Here is a 20459-nt window from a genome sequence, read left to right on the forward strand (position 1 = left end):
TGCTATTTTGAATGAATTGGGAACACTTTTCAAGCTGGTTCTAATTAAACATAAAGTCCTGTGCTACCGTAAAATGCAAGTCACAGTAACTGTACCCAACTTGATAGATTTTAACATCTGATACATTACAGTCCGATTTACTTTCCAGTTTCCGTTTTTGTCAGTTTGAAGACTTCATTTCTCATTTGCCATAAGCTTAGAGCTAAAAGATAACTCATCAGGCAGCCTGTGACCTCTTTTAAATGAAATGTTTACAGAGTAAGGGACTGAAGAGGATCCCAACCTTCCTCATTTTTTTCATTAGTATTAGAGGAAACAGCCAATTTAACATGTAGTAAAGAACTGCATGTTTCAATGACATATGTTTCCTTTAATTTCTCTGGAGAGACCTAGCCCTCAAACAATGCATGCTGGGACATCTGCCGTTATGCTTATCATGCTTCTTAGTGAACATAGTAGTATCTTCCTTAAAAATCATAATTTCGGCAAAATAACTCATCTTCATAAGTTCTGAAATTGTCCAGAAATGAAAAGTAAATTTTAAGTTCTTAACTTTAAAGTAATAAATAGAATATATTTTTACATTACGTTAATGATAGAAGATTAGGTGATCTCACTTAATTCTTGCATGATGTTTCACAGTGTGGCCAGTGTAGAGGGAAATTAAGGTACTTTCTGTGGATCAACCCCTCTTCTGTCAGGTGGATTTTGACCAGCTGCAGGAGAACCTGTGCCAGATGGAGCGGCGCTGCAAAGCCTCATGGGACCACCTGAAGGTGATCGCCAAGCATGAGATGAAGCCCCAGCTGAAGCAGAAAATGTCTGACTTCCTCAAAGACTGCGCTGAGAGGATTATCATTCTCAAGATTGTTCACCGCAGGATCATCAACAGGTTGTTGCCCTCACAAGGGTCTCTCCTAATCCATGTCACAGAACGTTTTTCACTGCTAGAACGTGCTGCTACTGACGGATTCTCCTTTTCTTTACTCCAGTTGCAATTCACCAAATGTCTAGTGAAACCAAAAATGTTGATGTCGCAGTATATATAGACAGACTGGACAACTAGTCATTGTTTTTTAGCTGCTAGTTATTGTCAAGTATGGATAAGATCAGAATAAATTCTTATTTATTTAACTAGCTACTATTATGTGATTTGTTTAATACAGTTATTGCTAATACTGGAAGCATTGGAAAGATAATATATAAAATCTATTTTAACTTGAAAAATTACATTTCCTCATAAGTACAACAGAAATAAAAGTGTCAAATTCCTAGTGTCTTGGAAAAAATCTTAAACAGCCTAAATTACACCGACCTCTAACAATTATAAAATTTCTTGCTAGAGAAAAACGACTTTTAGGAAAATTAAATGTTCCCAATCTTTCTCTCCCTTCCTTCTCCCAGGTTCCATTCCTTCCTGTTGTTCCTCGGTCATCCGGCCTACAGTGTGAGAGAGGTCAGCGTCCACAGGTTTAGTAAAATCCTCAGTGAGTTTGCGCTGGAGTACCGAACCACTCGAGACCGCGTGCTGCAGCAGAAACAGAAACGAGCCGACCACCGTGAACGCAACAAGACCCGAGGAAAGATGATCATAGACGTCAACGCTCCTGTAAGCATTACACACACACATAGGATCCCTTACACAAAGGCACACAAAACATACAGCTGTTTTTATTCTTCATTTTCTTTGACTTTCACTCTTTTTTCCCGCTGTAGTCTGATGAGGAAGAGGAGAGTGAGGTATCAGCATAAGGGCTGTCTGTCTGCATGACTGTGTGAGTGCGTGCGTGTGTGTTTGTGCATGGAACCACTAATCTTGACTGGTCTACTTTACCTCAAAGTTTCTATTTTCACTGATTTTAATATCTGCATGGATCAGTCAATAAAGTACAGTAGGCATCTTTACAGGTTTGATGTTTCCTTGATGCTTTAGCTTTGGCACGTTTGAGTCAAAGCCCAAAAATACTTAAAAAATACAGAAATACAAGCTGCCAAATTTTGATTCTCTTTCGTTCTGTCCTCCCCCTCAGTGTGGTCGGGTTGGTTCCAGCATTAGCAACAGTGCCCCTAGTGGCAGCCAGGATGGCGAGCATTCTCAGGGTCTGGGCCACACAGAGGACGCTGAAGAGCACGAGCACATGAAAGCCGTGCTGAGAACCAGCCTCAGCGGCGGCGAAAAGGAGCCCAGCGGAGTGCCGGGGCTTCGTACACGGACAAGATCCCGGCCTGGAAGGGGAGGTGAGGCCGACAAGAAGTTCCTTACATGGTCACACAGAGAAGTCGACCTGAAAACCAGAGCCACTGCACTAAAAAGGGTTTCTTTGTTTATACATTTGTCATTCTGCTCAATGTTTTCAGGTCGCAGTATGCCAGCATGGACCCCACCCATGGGGGACACTCAGATCTCTGGAGAGGACGCCGACGCAGACGAGATCATGGAGCGTATTGTGAGGTCGGCCACTCAGGGTCCAGGAAACAGAGCCCAGCCCAGAGAGAGGCGGAGGTCCAGGGCCAACCGCAAGTCATGTATGACCTGAATGCTTAATTCATTGCAAACACTCTAATTCCAAGGTTTTGCTTTTTTTCTTGTTGTTAAGATTAAGTATATTCAAAACTGTCAGTATGACGACTTTTAAACCTTTTTAAATGTGCTGTTGATGGGCTTGAGACTGTCTGCAGTAAGATCCCAAAGGCATGAATATGTGAAGGATTAGTTAGGCACAGAGGACTTGATAAAATACATTATTAGTTTCAGCATTATAAGAATTGTAGGAACTGATATTTTTGGAGCCAAAGGTCTGGGTATGTCTGCCGCTGCTGCATTACTTAGCCCACACTTTCCAAACTGTCTATAACAAGATCCCCAACTTTATAAAAGTGCAATACTGCATTGCTGGAATAACTTTTTGATAATGAGTAAATAAAAGAGAACTTGCCCAAACACAATAATACCACAGAGTAGTGCTGTACATTAAATCAGACATTAGGTGAGATCAGGTGAGACTTGAACTTAGCACGGTCAGAGCCGTCACAGTGATAACGAATCCTCTCCTCTCCTCACAGTGAGGCGGACTCTGAAGAACGGCCTGACCCCAGAGGAAGCTCTTGCTTTAGGACTTACCGATTCTCCTGATGCAGAAATGTGATCATCCAAACCTCCCTCCCATCATTCTTCAATCACCGGAGCGACATCTCTGTCAGCCGTATGCCTTCGCCACACTGTACAGTATTTCACCAGTCACAGCCACCTTCATAGATTTTTGCCAGCTGCTAATTTTGCCTAATGTGTCTGAGTGATGAAGCTGCATCTATGATAGTGTTTTTTGCAACACAAAGACAACTCGGAAATGAAGAAAGATGAAAGGACTGATGTATTCAACTTTAAATTCAGTGCTGCTGCCTTTACATTGAGCGGATACATTTAACATATATTGGAAATGTTGTTGTTAGTCCAAAAGGGATCACCTTTGCTTGTGAGTTTCTGCAGCTGTGACTTCACCATTTTTCCTTTATTTAAGCTGTGAATTTCGGTTTTAAAGAGTAATGGGCTGAAGAGTAAGTTTGATTTGTTCCTTTTTTTTCCAGTTTCAAAGAATCCCAAGAGATCAACATGAACAAAGAGGCTCACTAAGAACTTTTGTGTTTTCCTTCTGCAACCGCACATTCGACAAGTGACGAGTGTAGTCGTGTTTAGTAGGAATGTGAAGGGTTTTCGATCATATGTGCCTTCCATTTAAAAGGGACGATATTGGACCTTTTCACCATATCTCCCTCTTGTTTTAGTCACCTCCTACTTCTCAGATAACTCACAAATGTCACATTCACAGGTGTAGTTATATCGAATATGACTGTTGATTCCAATAACGTTTTTATTTTGGCAAAATATTTATTTGCAATACTCGGACATCTTGCACCTTACTCAACATCAATAGTTTCTATTCTGAAATGAACGACTGACTCAAAATACGGACAAAAGGAAGTATTTATCTCAGAGGAACTGTTTGTAAAGTGTAAAAAGACAAAGAGATAAAGACATTTTTTAATGTTAATCTATTTTGAAGGACATGCAGTAATTTCTGCATAAAATGTGTAAATGCCCTTGTCAGCTGCCAGGTACTAAGTACTGTAGTACTACAGTGTGCATGTTTAGTGCGGTTCATGTGATGTTTTATTTTTGTAATTTCTGCAGAAATGTGTATTATAGTCTGAGAGAAAGACTAAAAAGAGGCTATTCTGTGAAAGTATTGCTTCGTGCTGAGAGGGGCGATCAGTATCTGGGCATTTACTTTGAACTCTTCGGCCACATATTGTACTTTGAATGAACTTAAAAGGATAATTAATATGAAAGGATAATGTGGGTCTCCATCTGTACCTCTCACAATACAACAAATACAAGGAAATATTGCTGCATAAATATAATGTGGTGAGCTGAACACGATACACTTTCACTAGAAATGCTGTGTATACACACTCTGCAATAAAAAACAACCATAATTGAAAAAAAAAGATGTGAATTCTTCTTCACTTCTTGAACACACACTGGTGGGTGGGTCTCTAATTTAATTAATTTTAATTTATACTCTTTATTGATCCTTTACGTGGAAATTACAATTTTTACTCTGTTGTTATCACACACAGGTCCTTTGCTTGCACAAATGGAGAGATGTCAGAGTGAGGGGGCTGCTGAACCAGTACCCAGAGCAGTTGGGGGGGGGGGGGGGGGGGGGTGCTCAAGAGTACTGTAGCAGCGCCCAGGAGGTGAACTGGCATCTCATCAGCTACCAGTCCACACACATAGTATTTTTATCTTAGTAGGGACTTGAACTAATGACCCTCTGGTTCCCGATCCAACACCCTACTACTGCCAGGAGGAGAGGTGGGTTTACATTTGAAGGGTTATCACGAAGGATCAAGTGAAAGGTGTAGCCATATTTAATCAATCAATAAGCAATGTGTCTGCATAACATTATACAGGTTTACTGAGCATGCTCTACATACAAAGGTACAAACTGCATTGCGCATGGAGGCACCCTCTAGCTCACCCAGTAAGAGTGTTTGCCCCATGTTGGCAGAATCCTGCAGCAACCTGTGGCCCTTTGCTGCATATCCACCTCCATCTCTCTCTCCCCTTTCGTGTCTATCAACGGTCACTTTAATAAAGGGAAAAGCTCCAAAAAAATGATCTTACAAAAACAAACTGCTCAGCCCATAACCAACCTAAAGGCCTGGCCTCTTAAGCCAATCATGTAGTGTATTTTGCAAGCTCTCTGCCTTAAAGTGCCCATATTATGAAAGAAATACCTTTTTTTTCTAGGATTTGGGGTGTTATTTTGTGTCTCAACACACTTAAAAACTTGGAGAAAAAAAAAGCTACCCATGCTGTTTTGAGTGACATACAGGTTTCTGAATGTCTCTGGGTGAGCTGTTAAAAATCTACACGACTAGCCGAGACAAAGTGGCTAAGCGTAGCACATGCTAGCGCTAGCATGCTAGCTCGTTCTCAATGGCAAAACACTGCTGCAACACACATTAGTTCACCATTCTCTAAAAAAGAACTACTTCCATGTCCCTGTTCTGCAGGTATTCCACAAGTGTCCCTCGTCTAGAAGAAGTCTCCCAGCTAATCCTGCCTTGGACCAAAGCTGGAGAAAGAGTTATCTAGCTGATGGGATCTTACCAAGCTACTGAGCATGTGCGACTCCAAACAAAGATAGTATAGAAGTAAGATGTCTCACTCTGTAGCTAAAAAAGAGACCCAAACACACAGGGTGAAAACAGGATCTGCAGCAATGTGCAGTACAACACAAATATGGTGTTTTTTTTGGAAAATTAAACCATGTAAACCTATTCTGGTACAACCTCAAATAAAATTATGAACCTGAAAATGAGAATTGGGGATCAATAAACAAATTAAAATTAAATTAAATTAAAATATGGGCACTTTAAAAAATGGTGACAACATACTGACTGAGTCAGCATATTCATACCTGGAGGTAAAACTATGTAAGGAATGTGTTGACTATGAAACATAGGCCTGATCTTTAGGTTATATATTCCTTTGCTTGTGATGCAGTCTCAGGGCAACAAGCTGATCCTGGAAAGTCCTAAAATACAGGCATGGACGGATGTACCAATGCACGATGAAACATGTTTTTGCCCCCCCAAAAAATAGTTTAAGCAAGGTAAAGCAGTGAAAATATTTTAAAATATAGTACACTTAAAACTGATTTGATTTTAACCAATATTTTCTTTTTAGGATGTGCCTTTTTTAGGTGGCTAAATTAACTTTTTTCTTCTGGCCCCGTCAACAGCAGTAGGCCTACATTGCTTTGCTTCTAATAATAATAATAATAATATTAATAATAATTAGTGTTATTTGTATTGCACTTTACATTACAGCAATCTCAAAGTGCTACGAGCATCTAATAATTCAATTTAAAAAATGTCAGTAATTTAAATAAAAAAAGATCAAGGTCAAAAATAATTAAAAAGAAAAACCTATAAGTTACAATAAGTAGAAAGCTTTTTAAAAAGATATGTTTTTAGGTTTTTTGTTTGGTGTCTGTTTCTCTGAACTTTATATCTGAACTATCCCTTCAAAATACAGCTGTAGGTTTTCTACTCAAATATGTTTATGTCATCAAAACTGGTCTCTCACCAGGAGTTACGTTTTCAGAGGAGAGGCTGCTAAACTCAATAAACCACTGCTGTTTTTACCGACCTTTGGTTTGTTTTGTTGCTCCTTGACCTTCAGCTTTCCCTTCATTCTCTATATGGCCAAGAGGTGGCAGCACACTGTCACAGAACAGGAACTTTCCAATGTTTTCACACTAAGATCAAAAAGAGACATCTTTAAGTCTGAGTCTGTGTTACGATGCCTGGCTTTTTGTTGTCAGCACCTCACTGAGCTGTCAAGTCCCGCCCCCTGAACAGAGAAAATAAGACCATTAGCATTGCAGGTGATAGAACTCTTAGTACGGCATAATGGTTATGAGAACTTTCTCTAGTTTCTCTTTACACTCAAGTCATATGTATTTCCACAACACACTGAGGAGCAGCATTAAACAAAAGGCAAAGTTCTCTTCGTTCACAAAACCAAAAGAAAATCAGGACTGTATAGACAACCAACAAAAAACGGACATTATAGATTACAGTGACCTGGGCAGACCACCATCCTTCCACTTAGAAGATGGGTTCTACAAACTGAGCTGAAAGTAGCATTTATTTGCATATTAGCGTGCACACAATACTTTTTAGCTCACATGCAGACAACTTTTTTACCTTTTACACAGACAATTATTCGTGAGATTCTTCCCACAAAAAATTGTCTGTGTGAAAGGTAAAAAATTATTGATAAAAAGTGCATGACTTTAATGTCTGTGTTTGTGTGTGTGTAATATGAAATTGTTGTAAATGCATGATTTTTATGTTTTCAAGGTGAAAGTAGTGAATGTGCATGCTATTTATGTGTGTGTGAGGTGAAAGTAGGGAATGTGCATGTTTTTTATGTGTGTGTGAGGTGAAAGTAGGGAATATGCATGTTTTGTATGTGTGTGTGTGTGTGTGTGTGTGTGTGTGTGAGAGTGAGAGAGAGAGTCAAAATTAGTGTATGTGCATGTTTTTTGTGTTGTGTGTGAGGTAAAATTTGTGTGCAAACAGCAAAACACATTTACATCTGAAGTAAGGACAAGGTCTACAGAGCAAAAGTAAACAGAACGCTGTTTAAAAGTGTTGATTGAGAACATCAAATGTTGATTTTAATCTGGACTTTGAAAGAGCCAATAGACTTTATAGGTCATAGGTCATAAGGGACTGCCTATAAACTGATGGACATCTACGAATTTGATGATTCCAAAACAGTCCTTTGACCAAGGTGCAGGGGCAGAACCAGCTCTTTTATTGCAGTTGTGTTTCAAAAATCTTTACTGGCTTCAAAACGGAGAAGATGGGAACGCATTTGATTTTGGTGGGACTGCTGTCTATCTGCAGTCTCTCTTTTGGTCAAGGTAATACATGCAGTGTGTATGCATTGTAATTTTACCACTTCAGAATGTTGTGTGTAAAATGTGTTTGTGTGTGTGTGTGTGTGTGTCTCCTTTTTTCCATTTCTTTAGATTGTAATCAACAGCTTCAGGAGAATGTGGATTTCCAAGGAAACGACATAACATCTCTTTTCTCTCCTGATGCTGAGCACTGTCAGCAGCTTTGCACCCAGCACCCCTCCTGTAACTTCTTCACCTTTGTTCGGCCTGACGGGACTAACGATGAAAGGTAAACAACAAGCGGTACACATGGAATTAGAAATCAGTAATAAGTAAGTAATGCTTACTTTCATTAGGGAAAGAAATACTCCTGCTTAGTTCAGTTCATTCACTTTATTATCCCAGATGGGAAACTAGATTTGCAGTGAGGAGCAGGAGATAAAGAAAACAGCAGTTCAAACTGTCAAACTATCATGTATGAATCAAGATTCTGTTTCTGCATTGCCTATTTCTCACCTCAAATGTTTTCAGAAACATATTTCAGCGTACTCTTTAGCTGTAAAATAACAAAGTTTGTGACCAGGTTGAGCCAAAACTGAGCACCACCTGACTCAAAGAGTTTTTTTTTTTCACAACAGCATGTACCACTGGTTAGTTTGTGAATTTTGTCCATAATATTCCATTATAATCATATATTAGTAAACTGAACATGCAAAATAACTAAAGGAATAAATAAATGCGGTGCAGTAAAAGTACAATATGCCTTGTATTGTGGCATAAAGTATAAAGTAGCAAGCAATGAAAATACTCAAGTCAAGTGTAAGTACCTCAAAATTTAAGTGCATTACTTGAGTAAATTTACTTAGTTACATTCCACCATCAATGCAGGCACTTTTTCTGCTTCATCAAAACCGCTCCCAATGGACAGCCTTCAGTTCAGACCCCACTACAGGGTGTCACATCTGGATTTTCTCTCAAATCCTGCAGCCAAGACCAAGGTAGACACAACCATTTTAAACCATTATGAAAACCATTTAGGAAAAACTGAATGATGCATGGTCACACTCTCATTTGCTCTCTCTTTGTATCTGCCAGAGCCTTGCCTGTCCAAGGTGTACCAGAACGTGGATTTCACAGGTGCCGACTACCGAGCCTTGTTCACAGCAGACTATGAGGAGTGTCAGAGGGCTTGCACACAGGACCCTGCCTGTCAGTTCTTTACTTTACTAAACGAGGACTTCACAGCAAAGGGTAGTAGGTAAAACTAGATCACCTAATGAAACATTGCTGTTGAAATGAAAGGATTAGTTTATCCTCTCCCACTGTTGTTCACATTTTCTGATGCACTTTGTTTTCCTAGAATAGGGATATTTGTAATATCTGTAATTTCATTGTTATTTCATTTGATAAATATTCTGGATATTATTCTGATTTATGTTACTGAAAGGGGAAAGTTCAGAGACGTTGATGCCATAAGCCAACACAGAAGTGAACATGGGCTAATGTTGCGAGATTTTGTGTTATTTCGTGTAAAAAGATAATTCCAACAGAACTGGCAAAGGAAAGTTGCTGAAGAAGAGACAGAGTCTGTTTTAAGAGTGCAACAGGTACCCGGAGGTTTCAGATCTGAGGTTTAATTCAACCAGTGAGAGGAAAGATATTGCTGTGGCAACAGCAGGGTGGCGACATGGCATATGCACAACAATTCAATAAATAATTGTATTTCTTGTTCTGTTTTAGGTATAGGTACAAGTGCCACCTTAAATTCAGCTGGCCAGTATCAAGGATACCTGTTGTAGAAAAAAAGGCTGGTGTAACATCTGGATTCTCCCAAATAACACAAATAAGTCAACAGTCAGGTACACAAGCAGTCATAACAGGGACCTCATGCATGTTGTTGTGGATGCTTTCTTATTGTATTACCTGTGTTTTGTACAGTGTGTCAGGGCAAGCTTTTTCCAAACACTGACATCCCAGGAAACAACAACGAGGTTATTCCAGCTGTCTCTGCGGAACACTGCCAGGCACTGTGCTCTGCTCATTCAGTCTGCAGCTACTTCTCTTTTGAGAGGTAGTCAAATATTTGGAAACGTTTTTTTATCTTTAATGTGCTCAATAAGACAGTATGATAAGTAATTACAGTGTGCTGAGTTATATTAGAATATTCATTGTTCCAGCAGCTTACTTGAAGGTATTTTAACTGTCCTGATGTGGTTAAATATTTGGTTTTCATTTTCAGTCGCATCTGTTCTCTTCTTCATGTTATTCAGAAGTACTTTTTGCAACTTTTCTTTTTCTTTTTTTCTTTGCAGTGATAAGTTTAATTGTAACCTGAAGAACAACAACGAGGACATGGTGACCAGAGGTAAAAACGGAGTCACATCTGGGTTACCAGCACGCTTCTGTCAGCTGGATAACGGTACGTATCACTAATATCACAACTGTCAGAATAGACACTCTGTCAGTAGACCACCATAGACCATCTCAACTGCTTTGGCTGTGTAGATAGACTAACTCAGTGTTGTAACGTAGTTTTCCTATGTTCTCTTTTAGCCATCATGAATCAATTATTGGCAACGGATTGGTCAGTCACTGTAGTTTTTACTTATTCAGTGAAATATCTCAACATTTACTGGTCGGATTGACATTGCATTTTCAATAAACATTCATGGTTCTCAGATGATGCATCCCAACACATTTGGTGATCCCATGACTTTTGACTTAAGGGAAATGTCTCAACATTTATGAATGGATTGCCATGGATCTTACTCTGCTTTACTTTTCATTGCTGACTTACCATGTCTGTTTACTCTTATTTTGGAGATATTTATGCTGAACAGTAACAATTATTTTGTGCCCTAAGTCTAACATTAGACCTACACTGTACTTTTTCTTGTAATTTCTTGTCTGTACATTCACTGAATAGTAACATTGTTTGACTATTTTAGAAACAACTATAACCCAAACCCCTGCCATTTTCCTCAAACATTGCTTTGTTTGGATGAAAAAGTAACAAACTTTAAAGGTGCAAATATGAGTTCTTGCATGGCTTCAGCGCAATTTCATTTTTGTATCAAATCGTTGGCATCTCTCTTTGATCTGCTGCCAGCTCACTTACTACACTGTAAAATAGCCCGGTCTTGGAAGACAACATAGGGGTTGTAAGCGTCAAACAAACACTTGAAGCACAGGAAAAGCACCAAAACACAGCAAACACTCCAGCCAATCACCGACAAGATAGTTATGGAAGGGGGTGGGGGTTAGTAACAGTTAGTCAGTTATGGCGTTTTCCATTAATGGTACCTGCTCGACTCGCCTCGGCTGCGGTGTCCCATCCTCTTTTTTCCATTGCAGAGTAGTACCGTCTCATGCGTGAGGCGAGCGTGGCTGGTCATCAAAGCAGGAAACTGCCGTGACCTAACGCGACACACACACAGAACGTCAAAGGTGTGTTGCTTTTGATTCTCGGCATGTGGCTGTTGCCACAACCAGAAGAAAAATTTTAGTTTCAAAAAAAGCTTGAGGCCGTAAAAAAAAAAAACACTGGCTAAACTATTTAAATTACACCCGTCTGTCGCTAGCAATGATGGCGCGGTGAGTAGTGTAACGATTTGCTCCGACCAGTCTGCAGGATTTCACGTCACCTTGGAACTTTGACAGACGAGGTACTAAGAATAGTACCTGTTGGCAGGTACCAGGGACATTTTATCATAATAGAAAACTAAAAAAGGCGAGTAGAGTAGTTACCATTTAATGGAAAAACGCTATTAGTCATGACAGTTACAGAAACACGGGGGGAGGGGCAAGCTTGCTCTGTTTTGTTTTAAATTTACTTGGAATGTCAACAGAATTTTTTATCCCATCTGAAATTACAAATACTGGAATCATTTAGCATATGTTTGTTGTTAGTGAAGTATTTCTGTATGGCAGTTTAGCCATCAGCAGCAGTCTAACCCCGTTTCTTTCTGACAACAGCCTGGGTTAAGGTGGCTCATGATAACGTAGATGTCCCAGGTTCTGACATTCGCTTTGAGCTGATGGATGATGCAGACACATGTCAGAGGACCTGTACTCAGGATCCTTACTGCCAGTTCTACACCTATGTCAATGAGAACTTTGATGATCCCATCTACCGGTACAGTATACTTTGTGCATGCATGAAAACATGCATAAACACAAATATTGTTCATGTTTTAAATACAGTTTTATCATCAATTTAGGCAATGCCTGGAAATAATGTAACTTGACCATAAATATGACACCATTGTCTTTATTAATTAGATGATAGCTGTGTTTATGGTGCATGATTAAAGATGCCTTTTTTGATTTTGTATTCTAGGCGACGCTGCTATCTCAAGCGTACCATCACCATGCCTGCTCCTCCTAAAGTTAGCAAAGTGGCCAATGTGGTATCAGGCTTCCAGTTGAGGAACTGTAACAGTAAAACTACTGTGTAGTGTACCCCCCCCCCCCCCCCAAAGCTGCAAATGACTCTTTCTGTGTATTAACAAGAGCAATAAAAAACATACGAACATCAGTTTGCTTTCAATCTACTTTAGCCAAAATCAAAGACATTAAGGCTGTGTGTGTGTGTGTGTGTGTGTGTGTGTGTGTATGTGTGTGTGTGTCATTTTACTTGAGCACATATTTGCTGTGGGTGATTATAGGTCACATGAAGCAATGCCGCTGTCAGCTCAACTGTTTTCACCCTTTGGTTCATACACACAATACAGTTGACTGTGTGGGGTTAATAACGAACAAAGACACGACAAAATGGGGAACTAGCATCAGTCAAGTGATCTTCTCTTGAGGGTGGGCAAAGATGGTAACATTAAAGATAAAGAAGATTTTTTTTAAACTCCAAAGAATAGCAAACAAGGGTTAGGTCAGAACAGACTGTTTTGACTAAATATATACTGTGTAAAGGAGTATTTTTTTTACTGTGGCATTGGATGTTTTACTTAATAAGTAAATTAATTTCTTCCACCACAACCAGCTCGACGCAGTATAACATAATGGCTGTTTGGTGACCTCCAGACAAAACCTGCTCCCAAGTCACTTTCCTGGCCTTGGTTGTTTATTCCAGATCATTTTCGGGATCCTGAAGAAGGTCTCCAGCACACCTCTGTCCACGTACACATGGAGAAACGCAGAGCCAGAACATGGCCTAAACCGCCCACGCTGACATTCACCTCAGTGACGTACATGCAAGTGATATAATGCAGTGAGTGCCAGTGACAGGATTCATCATGCCATAACAACAACAGTATACTGGGAATAAACAGCAAAATCACATTTATATTTCAAGTAAGGACAAGGTCTACAGAGCAAAAGTAAACAGAACACTGTTTAAAAGTGTTGATTGAGAACATCCAATGTTGATTTTAATCTGGACTTTGAAAGAGCCAATAGACTTTATAGGTCATAGGTCATAAGGGACTGCCTATAAACTGATGGACATCTACGAATTTGATGATTCCAAAACAGTCCTTTGACCAAGGTGCAGGGGCAGAACCAGCTCTTTTATTGCAGTTGTGTTTCAAAAATCTTTACTGGCTTCAAAACGGAGAAGATGGAAACACATTTGATTTTGGTGGGTCTGCTGTCTATCTGCAGTCTCTCTTTTGGTCAAGGTAATACATGCAGTATGTATAACTTGTAATTTTACCACTTGTATGTGGTAGAATGTAATGTAGATGTAAATTGTGTGTGTGTGTGTGTGTGTGTGTGTGTGTGTGTGTGCGTGTGTCCTTTTTCCATTTCTTTAGATTGTAATCCACAGCTTAAGGAGAATGTGGATTTCCCAGGACACGACATAACTATTCTCTTCTCTCCTGATGTTGAGCACTGTCAGCAGCTTTGCACCCAGCACCCCTCCTGTAACTTCTTTGCCTTTTATCGAGCTGACTCGACCAACACTGAAAGGTAAACAACAAGCAGTGTACATGTAATCAGAAATCAGTAATAAGTAAGTAATGGTTACTTCCAGTAGTGGAAACATACTCAGATATTTAATTTAAGTAAAAGTAGTAGCAAAAACACTGTGTAGAAATACTCTGTTACAAGTTAAAGTCCTTCTTAGTTCATTTTACTCACTTTATTATCCCAGATGGGAACTAGATTTGCAGTGAGGAGCAGGAGATTAAAAAAAACACCAGTACAAATGAATGGAAAGACGATACCGCTCATGATCTGCAATTAAAGTGTAATATGAATCAAGATTCTGTTTCTGCATTGCCTATTTCTCACCTCAAATGTTTTCAGAAACATTTTTAGTGTACTGTTTAGCTGGAAAATAACAAAGTTTGGGACCAGGTTGAGCCAAAACCAAGCATCAGTTGACTCAAACTCTTTATTTTACAGCCAAACAGTACCCTAACATGTGTTTCTGACAACATTTTAGGCAAGAAATAGTCAACCTTGATTTGTATTTGATTTGCGCCAGGTTAGAGACTTCTCAGCTCTGATTGGTTTTCTATTTTGTCATTAGGAGCACTAGGAGGAGCCCGAGGAACATTACTTTAAACATGGTTGATCTGATTAATGTAGTTCTGTCAGGATATAGTAAATAAAACAAAAACACAAAAAAGAGTTTAAATGAATCTGGCCACAAGTTATACTTTTGAGTTAGTTACCAACTGTAGCTTTGATGTTAAAGGGTGAGATCTGTTCTTTACAACAGCATGTACTACTGGGTAGCTTGTGACTTTCACCAGGGGATCAATAAAGTCTTATGTTTATCTATAATAATACATAAGTTATTTCTTGATTATATTATTAGTAATCTGAATAAGCAAAAGGAATAACAATATTTTATAAATGCAGTGCAGTAATAAGTACAATATTGCCTTAAAGTGATGTTTCTGAGTAATTTCACTTTAGGGTCCTTTGCACCACAAGCTGGAGCCAAATAACCCCCCAAAAGCTTTTTTCACCTGGGTCGAACATTGGGCGAGTTAGCGTTAACAGCTCAATTGCTTTGTGCAGGCGCTATGGGGACTATGTATCTCATAAATTACACCACTAATAATGCTTGAAATTATACCAAACTTCTACAGTAGTCCAAATAGGTTATGTTCTCATAAAACAATGGAGACACTCGTGTCTTTAGTTGGCCCCAACCTTGGACCTGCTATGATAAACATAGCTCTGGACAACTGTTTCATGTTAGACTTTGTGGCATTTGTCCTTGAAGTAAAAACGCAAAGACAAACAGTCGTCTTCTCCTTCAAAAGTCATACACCCTGCAATGCATTGTGAATAATTAAATGAATAATCAACACATGCATTTTATAGAAGGACATTTGAAATCATGCTTAAATGTAATTTTACCATTACAAGTTATACTATGATGTCCTCTTCTTTGCGGGTTTACCAGATCCACCTCAAAAGTGTTCAGAAAAGCCTTAATGCCTTGAGGATGCAGTATTTGAACATTGTGAGTTTTTGTTGAACAGCGTTGCTGCAGCAACTGGCGACTTTTGATATTTTAACAGGAAACAGAAAAGTGTTGTAACTCAGAAGTACTTACAATCTGCTTCACATTTCTAATGCATGAGGAGAGTCCAAGCCTGAAGACATTGAAATGCCAATATTGAGTCATGGTGCCGCTTGCTGGCAACAGGAAGTCAGCTTCATATGACAACATCATCAGATTTACATGAATTATATGTTATATGGTCTACAGTTGATATAGAGCAATAATGCAGGTTTACTGCGTGTTGTCTAATGCCACATAGTCGACACAAAGAAGTGATCCAACCAGCGCCTGGGATTCTGTGCAGTGTCCGATGGTCACGGAAATGCACGTCTGCGTCTACCGGAGTCCCGCCAGTGCACCAACCAACTTTCCGCTTCAGTTTTTTACCGTTTTTAGTTTAAAGTCAATTACACAAAAAGCAAACATCTACCCCTCTCTGCAGGACTTTTTTCTGCTTCATCAAAACCACTCCCAATGGACAGCCTTCAGTTCAGGTTCCACTACAGGGTGTCACATCTGGATTTTCTCTCAAACCCTGCAGCCAGGACCAAGGTAAACCATTATGAAAACCATTTAAGAAAAGAATGATGCACGGTCACACTCTCATTTGCTCACTCTGTGTGTCTGCCAGAGCCTTGCCTGTCCAAGGTGTACCAGAACGTGGATTTCTTCGGTGCCGACTACCGAACCTTGTTCACAGCAGACCACGAGGAGTGTCAGAGGGCTTGCACACAGGACCCTGCCTGTCAGTTCTTTTCTTTTATCAATGAGGCCTTTGAAACAGTGGATTTCAGGTAAAACTGGATCACATAATGTAACATTGCCATTGAATCTAAAAAATTATCAGTTTAACCTCTCCCACTTGTTCACATCTTTAAAAATTATCTAACTAATATTATGCCTTATTCTGTTTTAGGAACAAGTGCCACCTTAAATTCAGCTGGCCAGTACCAAGGATACCTGTTGTAGCAAAAAAGGCTGGTTTAACATCTGGATTCTCCCAAATAACACGAATAAGTCAACAAAGAGGTACACAAACTGTCATAGCAAACACCTCATAGAGGTTTTTGTGCATGCTTTCTTAGGGGCGGCTGTGGCTCAGTGGTAGAGAGGTCGCTTGTCAACGGAAGGTCGATCCCTGCCCCTGCAGTCCCATGTCAAAGTGTCCTTGGGCAAGACACTGAACCCCGAGTTTCCCCCGATGCTGCACATCAGAGTGTAAATGTGTGTGAGTGTTTATCTGATGGCCATATACGGCATCCTCGGCCACCAGTGTGTGAATGGTTCCTGTGTAAAAGCATTTTGAGTAGTCGTTAAGACTAGAAAAGCGCTATATAAAAACAGTCCATTAACAATTATTGTATTACCTGTGTTTTGTACAGTGTGTCGGGGCAAGCTTTTTCCAAACACTGACATCCCAGGAAACGACAATGAGGTTATTCCTGCTGTCTCTGCGGAACACTGCCAGGCACTGTGCTCTGCTCATTCAGTCTGCACCTACTTCTCTTTTGAGAGGTAGTCAAATATTTGGAAACGTTTTTTCTCTCTCTTGTGCTCAATTAGACAGTATGATAATTAATTAGAAATTGTCGAGTTATATTAGCATATTCATCGTTCCAGCAGCTTACATGAAGGTATTTTAACTGTCCTGATGTGGTTAAATATTGGTTCTCATGTTCAGTCACATCTGTTCTCTGCTTCATGTTATTCAGACACACTTTTTACATGGTTTCATTTTCTTTCTTTCTTTGCAGTAATAAGTTTAATTGTAACCTGAAGAACAACAAAGAAAACATTGTTACTGAACGTAAAAATGGATTCACATCTGGGTTACCAGCACGCTTCTGTCAGCTGGATAACGGTACGTATCACTAATATCACAACTGTCAGAAAAGACACTCTGTCAGTAGACCACCATAGCAATCTCAACTGCTTTGGCTATGTAGATCGACTAACTCAGTGACATAATTTATCTTTCCTCTGTTCTTTTTTAGTCATGCTAGCATCATGAATCTATGGATGGCATTCAGGGTTCCCAAATGATGCATCTTTATGCTTTTGGTAATCCCATGACCTTTGAGTTGAGGGAAATGTGTCAACAATTATTGATTGCCATGGAATTTACTCTGCTATACGTAGCCTCTAAGTCTTGCTATTAAGAAACTCTTTATCCTCAGCACTTACAAATATTTTGTGCTCCAAGTCCAAACATTTTACTCAGACTGTACTTTGTCATCTGTATTTCATGAAAAGACAACTTTCACTGAATGGCAACATTGTTCAATCATTTTAGAAACAAAAACCAAACTTTGGCCGTTTTCCTCAAAGATTGCAAGTTTAAATGAGTGACTAACTCTCAATTTAGATTTGGTTATTATCCAACCTGAAATTACAAATACTGGAATCATTCAGCATATATTTGTTGTTAGTGAAGTATAGTAGTTTAGCCATCAGCAGCAGTCTAACCCTCTTTCTCTCTGTCAACAGCCTGGGTTCAGGTGGCTCATGAAAACGTAGATGTCCCAGGTTCTGACATTCGCTTTGAGTCGATGGATGATGCAGACACATGTCAGAGGACCTGTACTCAGGATCCTTACTGCCAGTTCTACACCTATACCAACGACAACTTTGATGATCCATTCGGCCGGTACAGTATACTTTATGCATGCATGAAAACATGCTTAAACATAAATATTGTTGTTTTAAATTAAATTGTACCATCAATTTAGGCAATCCCTGGAAATTGTGTCACTTGACCATCAATAAGACAATATTGTCTTCATAATTTGATGATAGCTGTATTTATGGTGCTTGATTAAAGATGCCTTTTTTTGATTTGTATTCTAGACGACGCTGCTATCTCAAGCGTACCATCACCATGCCTGCTCCTCCTAAAGTTAGCAAAGTGGCCAATGTGGTATCAGGCTTCCAGCTGAGGAACTGTAACAGTAAAACTACTGTGTAGAACGCCCCACATGCACGCATTCACACACAAACATAATGTACCATTGGACTGCTGTTTAAAGGTGCTCTAAACGACGTTGGGTGATGTTACTTCATGTTGACTAAGTATTTTCAAACAAAACGAGGTTATCTCGTCCCTCCCTCCTTCCGTACCCACCCCCAAATCCTTCTTGTCGGTTATTGGCTTGAACACCGGAACAATGTTTGTGTATGTTTCATGGTGCAGGTTGGCACAGTTTATTTTTGTTGCCGTTTGTGGAGCCTGGGTTGTCTACAGAGACCTCTTTTTTTTTTTTTTTTTTTACAGTGTGCTCTGGGGACAGCCAGCTCGCGAACAATTAGGATATGTTTGCTGTATGTGACAAAAGAATGTTTTTTGCCATTGCTTAGAGAGCCTTTAGGCTGCAAATACCTGTTTCTGTGTGCAAAAAAAAAGAGCAATAAAAAAAGAAGGAACATCAGTTTGCTATTAGCCTACTTTATTTTATCCCACTTGTAACACGAATATGTTTTTGATCGATACATTATGTATGAGGAGAGCAAGGATATTGATGCTGTGATGCTAACTGCAGCATAGACAGTTAAAGAAGTAGACAAAACAGATCCCATTGTTCTGGACGGAGGCCAGTGAAGGAAAATAGAAGCACTTTTCCAGCAATGGCTAGGCGTGACTGAGCAGCCTCCAACTGAGCTTGAAAACGTAGTTGGGACGTGGACAACGTGTCTGAAGGTTGTAAGCCTTCTGGTAGTTGTGCCAAGAGAAATCTCGATCATTCCCAATCAGCTGAGACGGAGAGCGTAGGTATATGTAAGGAAATAACATAGACACAGGTTAATTACTGCTAACTAACATGCTAGTTAACGTTAGTAATTATACCTAAACAGCTAATGTAAGTCAAAACTGTCTTTGTGTTTCTTCCGGCAATAGGATGATTTGTCGGCTATGCAACGGTAAATCGCGTGGTTGTGACGCAACCGTTGGCCTATTTTTTACAAAAACGTCTGCTACGGAGCCATAACGTGAGGTACAAGATAACGGAGACTTTTATACATTGTTGTGTTTCTTTAGACATAAAAAAGGACAAATAGAGTCTTAAAACGCTTCAGATGTAATGTTATTCACTATCAAAGTGGCGCCAAAACGAATGGCAGCAAATGATATGCTAACTACACATGATAGCATCAAAATGGCACGATGGGAGCTACGCTTAGCGGGGAGAGGCGTGCCCCCTTGCTATTTGAGTCGCACATGCTTTGATTTAAATGCTTTATGGCATAACGTGTCATACCCGATGAGAGTCGAGTCAGACCGGCTCTGGTCGAGTGCAAATGTTAGTTGCGCATGCTCAGATTTAAACGGTTTACGACATAATTATCATACTGACAGTTGTGAAATCCATGAAATAATACACTTTTCTCATTACAAACACTAACAGAAGATTGGAGTAATTTCATTTCTTTTTAGCTATCTATGCCTGTTTTATTGCTAACGTTAGTTCAAAACACCATTCAAGTGACAACCTTTGTTGTGTTTGATTGCTAGCTTGTAGCTATGCTAGCAGTCATTTCAAAAACGTTTTAGGTATATTAATTTGATTGCTAACGTTAGCTCAAAACGCCATTCAAGTGATAGCCTTTGTTGGGTTTGATTGCTAGCTTGTAGCCAGCAATCATTTCAAAAACGTTTTAGCTATCTATGATTGATTGATTGCTACTGTTAATTCAAAACTCCATTAAACTAACAGCCTTTGTAGTTTCTGATGGCTAACTTGAAGCCAGCAGTAAACAAACTTGGTTAAGTAGGTCAATTTTTACGGGATTGACATTACTGAAGTCTCTCCTCTCCTTAGCATCCTGCATGCTACTAATCGCAAAGTGACGCATGCGCAACTCACAGCTTCACTCGCAAAGTGACGTATGCGCGACTCAACTCTGCACTCTACTTACGTTGGGGAGTGACCATAGACCGTTAATATAAATGGACAGAGCATGAGTGACGTCACCCATTGGTTTGTGGAGATCAGAAATGAGTC

At 39.6% G+C, this 20459-nt stretch overlaps 3 protein-coding genes across 8 annotated transcripts in view; all 3 read left to right on the top strand.

The window, feature by feature from the left end:
* fhod3a (formin homology 2 domain containing 3a) overlaps positions 1-4342 on the top strand; it is a 59594-nt gene extending 55252 nt beyond the window's left edge. For 5 of the 6 annotated variants that reach the window (XM_034891922.1, XM_034891924.1, XM_034891925.1 and 2 more), the window contains 6 exons: positions 702-892; positions 1405-1609; positions 1717-1740; positions 2031-2238; positions 2359-2526; positions 3064-4342. In XM_034891922.1, the coding sequence (XP_034747813.1) occupies positions 702-892; positions 1405-1609; positions 1717-1740; positions 2031-2238; positions 2359-2526; positions 3064-3146 (879 nt within the window). In that variant the 3' untranslated portion in view covers positions 3147-4342. The remainder of the gene's footprint in view (positions 1-701; positions 893-1404; positions 1610-1716; positions 1741-2030; positions 2239-2358; positions 2527-3063) is intronic. The other variant, XM_034891923.1, reaches the window with a different exon arrangement.
* A 3401-nt stretch (positions 4343-7743) lies between these two features.
* On the top strand, positions 7744-12446 carry LOC117956565 (coagulation factor XI-like). Its single transcript, XM_034891677.1, has 9 exons — positions 7744-8006; positions 8115-8271; positions 8871-8980; positions 9078-9240; positions 9723-9841; positions 9921-10053; positions 10295-10401; positions 11958-12117; positions 12322-12446. The coding sequence occupies exons 1-9, from the start codon at positions 7946-7948 to the stop codon at positions 12437-12439; spliced, it is 1128 nt and encodes a 375-aa protein (XP_034747568.1). The 5' UTR covers positions 7744-7945; the 3' UTR covers positions 12440-12446.
* A 529-nt stretch (positions 12447-12975) lies between these two features.
* LOC117956566 (coagulation factor XI-like) lies at positions 12976-18460 on the top strand. The gene is made up of 9 exons (XM_034891678.1): positions 12976-13615; positions 13751-13907; positions 15905-16014; positions 16094-16256; positions 16379-16491; positions 16845-16977; positions 17217-17323; positions 17950-18109; positions 18310-18460. Exons 1-9 carry the CDS (start codon positions 13555-13557, stop codon positions 18425-18427), a joined length of 1122 nt encoding a protein of 373 aa, XP_034747569.1. The 5' UTR covers positions 12976-13554; the 3' UTR covers positions 18428-18460.
* Positions 18461-20459: the final 1999 nt, after the last annotated feature.

The sequence above is a fragment of the Etheostoma cragini genome, chromosome 14 (assembly GCF_013103735.1).
Source record: "Etheostoma cragini isolate CJK2018 chromosome 14, CSU_Ecrag_1.0, whole genome shotgun sequence".
Lineage (NCBI taxonomy): Eukaryota > Metazoa > Chordata > Actinopteri > Perciformes > Percidae > Etheostoma > Etheostoma cragini.